This window comes from Vombatus ursinus, unplaced genomic scaffold (assembly GCF_900497805.2).
Source record: "Vombatus ursinus unplaced genomic scaffold, bare-nosed wombat genome assembly UNPS02011334.1, whole genome shotgun sequence".
In the NCBI taxonomy this organism is placed as follows: Eukaryota; Metazoa; Chordata; class Mammalia; order Diprotodontia; family Vombatidae; genus Vombatus; species Vombatus ursinus.
In genome coordinates, this window is record NW_020951112.1 from 2,328,450 (window position 1) to 2,339,457 (window position 11,008).

General features: G+C 46.4%; 1 protein-coding gene across 3 annotated transcripts in view; it reads right to left on the reverse strand.

The window, feature by feature from the left end:
• UTP20 (UTP20 small subunit processome component) overlaps positions 1 to 11,008 on the reverse strand; it is a 107,626-nt gene that overhangs the window by 41,879 nt on the left and 54,739 nt on the right. For all 3 annotated transcript variants that reach the window (XM_027855762.1, XM_027855761.1, XM_027855763.1), the window contains exons 27-29: positions 9,730 to 9,938; positions 2,710 to 2,853; positions 2,285 to 2,364 (exon numbers count right to left, since the gene is read on the reverse strand). In XM_027855762.1, the coding sequence (XP_027711563.1) occupies positions 2,285 to 2,364; positions 2,710 to 2,853; positions 9,730 to 9,938 (433 nt within the window). The remainder of the gene's footprint in view (positions 1 to 2,284; positions 2,365 to 2,709; positions 2,854 to 9,729; positions 9,939 to 11,008) is intronic.

Genomic DNA, 11,008 nt, shown 5'->3' on the forward strand with positions numbered 1-11,008 from the left:
GACATGCTTCTCTTCTAGATTTTTGGGGGGACATGATTTTCAGCATTCAGGTGATATGTCCACTCAGTAGCGTTAGTTGTGAGATGATAAAAAATGTTCATCTAAGACTAATTTCTCCCAGACTGCTTTCCAGTCTTCCCAGCAGTCCCTGTCTAACAGGCACTGCCTTGCTGGGTAGTTTGTATTTTAAGGATTAATAAACTTCGGTTACTGAGTTCAGTTACATCTGATTCTTCCTTGTCCAGTCTGTTCCATGGGTCTACTTCTTCTATTTTCTAACTTTATCAAGTGCTTTACAACACAGTGTGAGGTCCAGAAGCACTGCTGGCCCTTCATTCCTATCCTTTTTCATGATTTCAAAAGCCCACGGTTCCTTTTTTTGTTTCTGTCTTTTTTAAACCTAGTATCCCTTTGGTAATCTCATTGGCATAAAACTAAATACACACATTAATTTTAGTAGTATTGTCATTTTTATTATATTGGCAAGGCCCAGTCCTGAGGACTGAATAGGCTTCCATCTACTTAAGTTACACCTATTTTTATTCCTTAAAGAATCACCTCTAATTGTATCCACGTGGGCATCAAGTGTACTTTGTTAGAATGACTCGCAGATGGTATGTACATTTTGGAGTTATTCTGAATGGGACTTCATTCCTTTCTACTGTTGCCTCCTGGGCTGTTGTCATCCTACAGACATGCTGTTGAATGTTAGGAGTTTATTTTTGTAGCCTATGGATACCCCTGCACACATACATAACAGAGCACTAGTGTGCCTGTCTTTCTGCAACCCCTCCAACACTGACTGTTCTCTTTTTTTCATGTTTACCATTTTGCTGAGTGTGAGGTGAAAACTCAGGATTGTACTGATTTGCATTGGCAATCCAGAGCCTCCTTTTATTATGTTTTTAATAGTTTATAGTTGCTCTTTGGAGAACTCTCTGTACATACCCTTGGACCTTATCTACTGGGGAATGACTTCTGGTCTTACATATTCCTTTTAGTTGCCTATGTATCTATATTTCTTGAATGTAAAAAACATTAGGCTACAGAAAAATATGACACATATATACATAAATACAATAGTGGTTGACAGCTACACTGATCAGTTTTCAAGTCTTTCAAAGTTACCTATGAAAAACACTAATCAATGGGGCAGCTAGGTGGTGCAGTGGATACAGCACCAGTCCTGAAGTCAAGTCTGGCCTCAGACCAAACACTTGTCACTTACTAGCTATGTGACCCTGGGCAAGTCACTTAACCCCAATTGCCTAAAAAAAAAAAAAAGAAAAAAAGAAAAACACTAATCAATGCCGTGACTACCACAATTCCAGAGGACCGATGATTATGCATACTACCCTACTCCTGACAGAGAAGTGATGGACTCAGGAGACAGAATAAGGAACAAATATTTTTAGACACGGCTAATGAGGGGGATTTGTTTTTGCTTGACTAGACATATTTGTTGAAGGTTTTCATTTTTCTTTTCCAAAATGGGGCTTAATGTAGGTGAGGGGAGAAAAAAAATAGATTCTTGTTACTTTTTAAAAATGAAATAAGTATGACAAAATAAGTATAATGAGTAAGACAGGTAACATGAAACCAAAGACCAATAAAAATTTATTTTTTAAATTTAAAAATAACAAAGGACATTTCAAGAAAAGAAAATTTTATAGCACTTTCTAGTTGTTAAAAAGAAAAAAAAGGCCAAAGAATAATACTAAAGTCACACTTTCTCACCCATGTTACTATGATAGAAAAGACAGTGAAGTCTTCCAGTTCAATTATCTGATTTTAAGAGATAAGGAAACTGAGGTTCAGAGAAGTGAAGGACAGAAACAAGGACTCCTGGTTCTGAGTCCAGTGTTCAATGTTCTTTCCACTACAGTACACTGCTGAGCAGTAAAATCAAGAGAATTTATGTCTGATGCATAAGGAAATTACTGAGGAAGAGCACCTTCAAAACCTATGATAGCTTTGAAATTCTTTTGTTTTTTGGTAAGGGTCACAATGACATGGGGCACCATTTTCACCCAGCTTTTATTGGTAAGCCTGTATTCAAAAAACAGCAATATCCAAGTAAATCAAGTCATGGCCCAGACCCCTTTCCACACTGCTTCTGCCTTTCAGGTTTTGTTCAGCTGAGGCTAGGGATGTCAAGCAGAAGACATAAATAACCCACTGCTGGAAAGCTGTTGTCAGGGACTAATTCCTTGCTCTACAAACTTTGATGGCAACTGACCAGGAAAAAGTAATTTTGTTCTTCAGGAAGGGAGAAAAACTATACCTGGGGTTTTTGCTCCAAGTATGAATAAGTTTCAGTAGAAGAGTCGGTGAATATTGGCTTTCAGATGCAAGTCTGGTGATCTAGAAGATACAAATCATCATGTGTGACACTGTAATTCTAAATCCACTTCTCTCGGGGAGACAGCTGACCCCAAGATAATCCTTAAGGGCCCAATTCTAAGGTGCCTTCATAAGTGCATCAGATGTGTCTTGTGGAGAAGAAGCCAAGGCTGAGCAAGGCTCCCTAAGGTCACGGAGGCAGCCAAGGGCAGAGCCAGCTGCTGAGGACGCCCTGGGCTCCAAGCCCCAGAGCTCACACTGACTGAGGCCCGGCCCTCCCAACCTCCTCCCAAGCTGTCATCGTTCGTCTGCAGGCTATGCCTTCTGCTGGCATCAGCTGGACAGAAACGCGAACGGATCCTTTACCTGAGGCCAAACAGCACCTTGGAAAACAGCATCAATTTCTTCTACGCTGAAGTTGTAAGACTCCTGCTCGGAAAAAAACTCATCAACCAACTTGAGTCCGAGGCGCCTCAGATTTTTTAGGGGGTTAACGACCCTCAGCTGTACCTGTGAAAACAGACGCCTTCTCTTAGCACAACGATGCAGTCAGTGACCACCCGGGGAAGACGGTGCTGTTCACCAGACCACACCAGAAGACAGGCTGACAACCTTGGGCTTACAAGCACGTGATCCCAAGCAAGTCGCCTTCCTTAAAAGGGGAAGCTGTCACTAGGCAAACAACAGCCTTCAAGACGTGGTGGGGGAAAAAAAGGCAAACAACATGTAATGGAGACTCTAAGCTACAGATATGATATTCATTTTCTGTTCTATTTTGTATATGCAATTTTTTCTCCCCTTTTAATATTTGTTAAATTTAGAATACAGATAAACAGCATTGACATGACTCCTGGGGAACTGTAACCCATCTTCAATATACAGGAAATATATTCCCTGATGATTTCAAGAAAAAAGTCCCAGAACCTAGATGAAGAACCCATGATTGAAGCCAAATTCCTCATTTTGTAGATGAGAAAACTGAGGCCTCTAAGGGTAATTTGCTTTAAATCACTTAATGAAGGTTATGTTTAAAGCCAAGTCTAGACTCCCAGCCTCTGGACTCCAATTTGGTGCTCATCCCATCACGCTATGCAGTACAAGATTTCATTGTCTTCACAATGTCCTAGCCATAATCTACTCTCAAATGTTTAACATGGAAAAGAGAAGACCTGGGGGAGATAAGACAATTTTCTTCACTTTCAAGGGTTTTAATGGGGAAGAGAATTCAATCTTTTTTTTTTTTGCTTGGACCCACATGGTAGAACTAGAAACAATTAAGAGCTCCACGTAAGACAAAGCTTACTAATGATGAGAGATTTCTCCAAGTGGAACAAGAAGTCTTGTGAGATAGCATCACTTCCCAAGGGGATCCTACTATCTGCAGACCTTCAAAAAAAAGCTAGATGACCACTCGTTGCGAATGCTGTAGAAAGGATCATTGGTCAAGTGTTGGCCTGGGCAGATGGCTTCTGATTGACACCCCTGATTCTTGGCATTCAATGCCTCTGTCACTGACCAGTTAAGTAGAGAGAGCATTCTCTTAATAGACATTCTTGGTTTTAAGAATTTGTGTCAAGGAACTGGGATTTTAGATCAGAAAAAAAGATTAGATAAAAAAAAACCTATAGTGTAGGGTGCTGTCTTTTTCTTATGCGGACATTTTATTTAATGAAAAGAGCAAGAAAAGAGTATTTTATGCGAGGTACCCATATGAAAACCAGAATTCTGGGAATCAAAAACAACCCCTCACATAAAACAGTGATAGAATCTGAGGGAAAGCAGCTCAAAGATAACAGTACTGATGGACGTTAAGAAATGACCACCAAACTGAAAATTATACCTTGAACTGAGCACCCCCTTTAAAAAGAACAGCAGGCTATACATGATAGAGATTACATGCAATTCACTTTTCCTGTTCTACTATGTATATGGCAATGTCCATTTTATTTGGTATTAGCCAAGTTCAGAACAGTAATAGTAACAATAATAACATAAACAGATGCATGGTACTGCTTTCCAACAACTAATTTGAGTATGACCACTTTCTGGATTTCGGAGTTCAGGGAAACTCAGAATCACAAAACTCTCGGGGAACCACAGGAAAACTGGATGATAATGGTGTCCTATTTGACATAAATGTGGGTTTTGAGATTTTCTGCGTAAAGCAGAAGTAAAGAAGCCTTGAACTAAAGCACAGGAGTTAATAAGAAGCACCCTGACAGAAGCCAATGTAAGGTTCTGCAGGAGATGCAAGGAGGTGATCCGATTGGAGGCTCTGATGCTGGGAGTGAACTGGAGGAATCAGCATCCTGCTGCGTAAAACAGCTGGCTGGGGACAGGCACCTTGGGTCTCATGACACTGACAGCTTTAGAGAGGGGAAACCAGTCAAGTCGGTGATGCTTGCTGGCGCTCCTGGCTCAAGCAGGAAAGCCCCTCGCTGCCTACAGAAGGCTGACAGGAGTAGCGGAATAGCAAAGCAGATGCCAGTATGAAAGAGCATCACGCCACCGTGATTCTGGCCAAGGGAGGCTTGAGTCTATCCACTGCGAAGGTTCTAAGAGAGCTTTACAGCTCCCCCAGCAGACCCCTCTTCTCTGGGGGAGTCAATCCATGCAGCTTTACATCTGCCCAGGAGCCAAGCTCAGCCGCCCAGTGGTGAGTGAGTACAAGACAACACCAGAGCAGGCTTTACATTAGTTTATCCTTCATCGGCGTCTCACCGACCCTGCCACTTTGTACTTCACCCCCAGCTCATACCGGCTGTCCTCCTCCAGCTCTAGAACAGCCATCAGCAGAAAACTCTGACTGCTTCTGAAAAGGACGTGACTCTACAGTGCTCAGCCACAACTCCCGAGGATCAACGATGAAGTGTTCTACCCACCTCCTGGCAGACATAAGGGACTCAGAGAGCAGAAAGAGACACACATTTTTGGAGGCTGCCATGGCAGGAATTAGTTTTGCTTGAGTATACATTATTTGTCGCAAGGGTTTTGTTAGTTTTTTTCCCCAATGGAGAGAGATGGGGTGGGAGAGAAAACAAATGCTTATTAATTGAAAAAAAAATTTTTTTTTTACACCAACTGCCCTATGACTCCACTCCTACCAAATCAAAACTCCCTTCCTCTCCCCTCCACACGCTGTCTCCCCTCAAGAGAACGGAAGCTCCTTGAGGGAAAGGCCTACTTTTGTTTTGTATTTGGCTCCCCAGCACCTAGCTCAGTGCATGGGACATGGGAGGCATAAGTGTATAAGAAACATAAATGCTTCTAGATTCATTCATCTTATAAAGTCAGCTTATAGTTGAGTGGTACTAGGGGAGACGTGCTCTAAAAAGTTTTCATGTATGGGACCTAGGAGGCTAGGTAAAACTGGGGCAGGTGAGGAGATCACTGGCTCCTAAAATACTATCGGCTCAGTAAGAGCTCTCACATACACAGGTCTTCCTAGTTGCTGAAGGACCTTCCCTTACAGCCACCCTGGGAGGAGACGTAGCACCAGCACTATTATCCCCAATATTACCCATGAGAAAACTGAGGCTTAAATGACTCATCCATAGCCAGAGTCAGTCAGCATCACAGCAGAGACCTGGATCCCATTTCCAAGCACAGTGCTCAAAACTTGGCTTCTGTAGGCTGGCCAGGATATAACAGCCCTTTCCAGCACTATTTCTCTAACAAACTGATTTCCATTTCCAAATGAACTTTGGACACAAAGAACACAAATCATTTGTAGCAGGTAAGGAAGTGCCTGCCCAAACTTGCCCTGGCCTCCCTGCACTTCTCCCCACACTGGTCCTATAGTTCTGCCCCCCAGAGCCTGGCAGAATAAGCCTATACTTTGTCCCTCAGGACAGCAGCCCTCCCCAAGGACTTTGTTTTATTTAAAAGAATGTGGTTTGTTTGTGTGAAATGACAAGAAGAATGTGCTTCTGCCTGGCATGTCCAGATCCTGTGGCGAGTAAGATGTGGTTAGGACCCTGTGCTCCCTGAGGCCAAAGCTCCAGGTGCAGCCTCAGTAGGAACCAGGAAGTGAGAAGGCAGTGGAGCACCACTAATCTATCCCTAACTATGGGAAAAACAAGGCAGAGAAGGGAAGGAGGAGTGATGGGAGAGCGGCCTTTGGACTGGCTGTGTCTGCAGCGCGACTGAACAGTTTATTAGACGTGCTTTTTTAACAAGGTAATCTGGCATTGATTTTTGGGCTAAGAGATGAGCTCATTCAATGTTTCTGAGGGATTATAGATTTGAAGTGCGAAAGGACTTGAGAGGTCATGTAGTCCAAACCATTCATTTTACATGTAACGAAGCTGGGGTGGGGTGGGGGGGAGTGAATTGCCCAGGGTCACAAAGCCAAGAAAGGTTTGAGGCAGCCACATTTGAACTCGGATCTTCCCGACTCCAGGTGCAGTGTTCCATCAATGCCTCTACTCAGACAGAGTTCTGACACATCAAGGTCATCTATTCTCATCGACAGAGCGGGCTGCAGCACATTCTGAAGGGTCAGAAGGACTTTCAACGGCATGCTTCCTTCCTCTACCATTTTGGCCAAAACTGCTTTCTGGCCATTCAGAGACAGGAGTGAGATTTTGAGGGATGCTTCCTAAAGCACAGCCAGGAGTCTGCAGCTGGAAGACCCTTGGCAAGGTGCTTTACCTTCCCAAGTCTCAGTTTACTCCTCTGTAAAATGAGGGGATTGGGAAGAATAACTCACCAAGTCAAAAAATAGATGACACAACCTCCACTTCAGGGCCAGTTGTTAGAAGAGCCAGTTAACAAAACTTGTGTCTAAACTCAAAGGAAACTGCAAGGCAGCTGCAGACCTACAAGTGGACCCAGGAGATGCACAAGGCAAGGCCTGCAAGGGCGCCATCGGATTTGGGGATGAAGAAAAGAGAAATGGGGCCCCCACATTCCACGTCCAGGGAGATTTCTGTGCTCCACCTCCCAAGATAACAACGCAAACTGAAAACTGGGAGGGAAAACAAGCCGTATCACAGAGAGACTGCCTTCAGCTCAGGACTGGGCCCTTTTTAAATGCAGACACAGAGGCCAACAAAGCACAGTCGAGATCCTCCAAGTAGGCTGTTTGATATCCTAACCACTTTAAAACAAAGACAGAATTTAGAAAGGGTGGTAGGGGGAAACAACTGTCCCCGCACTCAAAACTGAACATCACTCCAGAGATGCAGCTTGATCAACGTCTAACTTTGTTAAAGCATGTTATCGGGCGGCATGTTGGCAGAGCAGCTAAAGTCTGGCCTGCAGCCAGGAAGACCCAGGCTCAAATCCTGCCTCATCTACTTTCTTACTGTGTGATCCTGGCCTGTTATTGAGCCTCACTCAGCCTCAGTTTACTCCTCTGTAAAATGGGGACAATAATAACACCAACCTCACAGAACTGTTACAAGAACCAAACCAGAGACTATCTATAAAGTGCTTTGCCAACTTTAAAGCACTACACACGTTAGCTATTATTGTTATCATGAACATAATTTTGCAAATTCTTATAACATCTAAAGACAAAATAATTTGAAGCGATTTGTTCTGCCTGGCAACAAGAATGATGAATCTGGAAAGAGGACCAGGGGCCACTTGTCCCTGTGTGACCCATGACTGGAGGCAGAGCTAAGGTCCTCCAAGTCTGAGGGCTTTGGGCCTCGCTGAACACCACCACCCTCACTCACACACTGCCAAGTCACCTCAACGAACCCAAGAGTCCGCATAAGATCGCCTCTGTTACTAAGTCAAGCAATGGGTCAGAAATGGAGCTCAGAAAGCACCAAAGCCTTCCATTTAAAAGTCAAAAAACCAACAGCACCAGAAGCAACTTCTGAGTGCCCATCGTGGGCCTAAAACAGTGCTGGTCAAAGGGGAAAGCCCCAGTTCAGATGGGAGTTTTACAGCTCCTGCTTCATTCCTGTCCCTCGTCAGTCTAATTATAACTGATAGACTAACTAGCATTGCTATAGGGTATCTAAACCCTGCAGAGGACTGTGGGGGGACTGTCTTGGTTGAGGCTCGCGATGTCCCTGGGGAGGGGCGCTAGGGTTCTTCCTAACCTCCTCTGACAGACAAGGAAACTGAGGCCCATTCACAGGGCTAGAAGGCAGCAAGGTGAGACCTGAACCCATGGCCGCCTGACTCCACGCCCAGGATGCTAGCTACCACAACCCGACGCCTGTGACGATCTAAGAAGAGCACCTGACCCATACACAACTCAAAACAAATGGATGCATGATGGTTTCTCAAGAGGAATGCCAAGTGCCGTGGGAGGCCCAAAGGGACCAGAGAGTGTGGAGTCCTGACTGACTTGGAGGGAAAGAGAAGGAAGGGTCAGGAGGGCAGCGGGGAATTTAGACAAAGACAGAAGAAATGGACAAGCAGCTCCAAGGGGCTCTGGGGGGGTCTTCATGGGATCTGGGGGTTGGAGTCACAGAGGAGGAGTGAAGGCACAAGCAGGGAGTACAAGGGACACAAAATATTCCAGTCTGGACGGAATGCAGAATATGTGGAGGGGAGGGAGAGCAGAATGTGGAAGGCCTTGAATGCTAGGCTAGAGGTGATAATGAACTTACTTGATATACAATAAAGAGACAGTGAACCATCATGAGCAGGAGTACTCAGTGTGGTGAAGCCTACGGACCTCATTTGAGTTGCAAAGGACACTAATTTAATTAAAATATAATTATCAAAATATTTTTAAAAGCACCTATGTGGACCCCAGGTTAAGCACACCCAGGCACTCTAAGAGATAATGTCTTATTTGCAGATGAAGTGTTAGGTCAAGAGGTCAGGAGTTGGGAGCGACGGGCGCAGAAGTGGTCCTGGGAGCCCAAGATTGCTAAGGGAGAGAAGCAGGGAAACAGGGCTGCGGGGCAGAACCTTGGAGAGCAGCTTCCTCAAGAGATGTGGAAGAGGAAGCAATGGAGTTAGGAAGGTCGAGGCAAAATGCGGGAAACCAAAGCAGGGAGCACATCAGGACAGAGAGGAGCCAGGAGCGTCTGGTGCCGCAGAGATGAGGAAGGAACCACAAGTGACAAAATATGGGGCTGCTCTGGATCTTTTCAGGGAAAAGTGAGTCTTCCTGACTCAGATCTCCCAGGTCTTTATCCATCAGCCAAGAAGCACAAGTTGCTGGGGCACAAGTGACAGGCTCAGCCCCCCAAGAGTGGATGGTGAATCATGTGCACCTCAGGGCAGGCGTGAGCCAGCATCCCTGCTCCCCTGCTGCCACGGCCTAGCGAGGAGTCACCGGCAAAACCCCTATGCCAGCCTCCTTTTCCATGCACCAAACGTGCGGGTGGACAGACCGCAATAACAAGGGTCGGGAGGGACGCTCCAGAGGGGCTGCAGGCAAACCCCCAGCCCAGACGCAGCCCTCCTCACCTTCTCTCTCTGCTGAAGGGCGTGTGACACTGTCGCTGTCATGCAGAGCAGGATCTGCAGAATCTCGGACAAGTAAGGGCTGACCAGGTGACCGATGTTCTTTAAGACCAGCTCCAGGCTGTTGAAGACGCCGTGCTGACGGCCCAAGGGAATGACTCTGGACAAATCCAGGTCTTCCACGGCTCGCAGAACTGCAGAGTGGCAGGGCCCTAAAAACGACACGAGAAGCAGAGACGTCAGAGGAGGAGGACAAGTGGGTTGCTGATTCTCCTACTACGATGAAGAACACAGCTCTTCACAAACAGGATCTCATCTGACCCTCCACAATCTCGTAAGGGGGCTCCTACCATCCCCCCATTTTAGAGATAAGGTAACCGAGGCCTCCAAGAGACATTCAGTGCCTCGCCCAGGGTCACACGGGCATCATGTGTCCTGGGCAGGACCCGAGTCCAGGTCTTCCTGTCTGCCAGCCTGGCCCTCTCACACCGCCACTCACAAAGCAGAGCCTCGCACGGGGCAGAGCGACCAGGCCACAGAGTCAGACGAGCCAAGGTCAAGGGTTGCCGGCTGGTGACGCCGAGCCGGTCACTTCCTGTCTCCAGGCCCGAGGAGACTGCGACCAAACAGGGACAGCGAAGTCCAGCCCAGGGGGTTCTCCTTCCCAATGAAATGACCCGCTTAGCCCCTCCTAGGCCCCTCATCCCTACCCTGTTCATCTGAAGGATGCTCAGAGGCTCTGCGCTTCCTCCAACAGGTTTATCACTCACCTCCCACTGTCAAGCACACGCTGATGCCTTGGCATCCGGGACATGGGATGAGTCACTGCCATATCCCGGCCCAGAGAGGCAGCGTGGCCCAGCGGAGAGAACCAAGTCTACGTGCAGCTGCCCTGGGCCTGGTCTCTCAGAGGCCTCAGTTTCCTTCTCTGTAAAATGAGGGAGCTGAACTCAGTGACCCACAGGTCACTTCACCTCACAGAGAAGGTGCAACCGGCACCTGTAAAGGACTTTCCTCATCTGGAAATCCCCTACACCAACGAAACCCCAGGTCTCATCCCTGTCCCACACAGCTTTCAGGTGAACAAAACCCTTTGCTCACAATGACCCTGTGGGGCAGGGAGTATTACCACATTCATTTTGTAGATGCAGAAACGGAAGCTCAAGAAAGCACAAGGTCTGGCCTCCCTGGAACACCCAGAGAACCTCTTCCCCAGAAATAGAGGTGGAGGCCACGATGGGTCAGCACCATCCTGTCCCCCAGAATTAAGGGAGGCCACGAT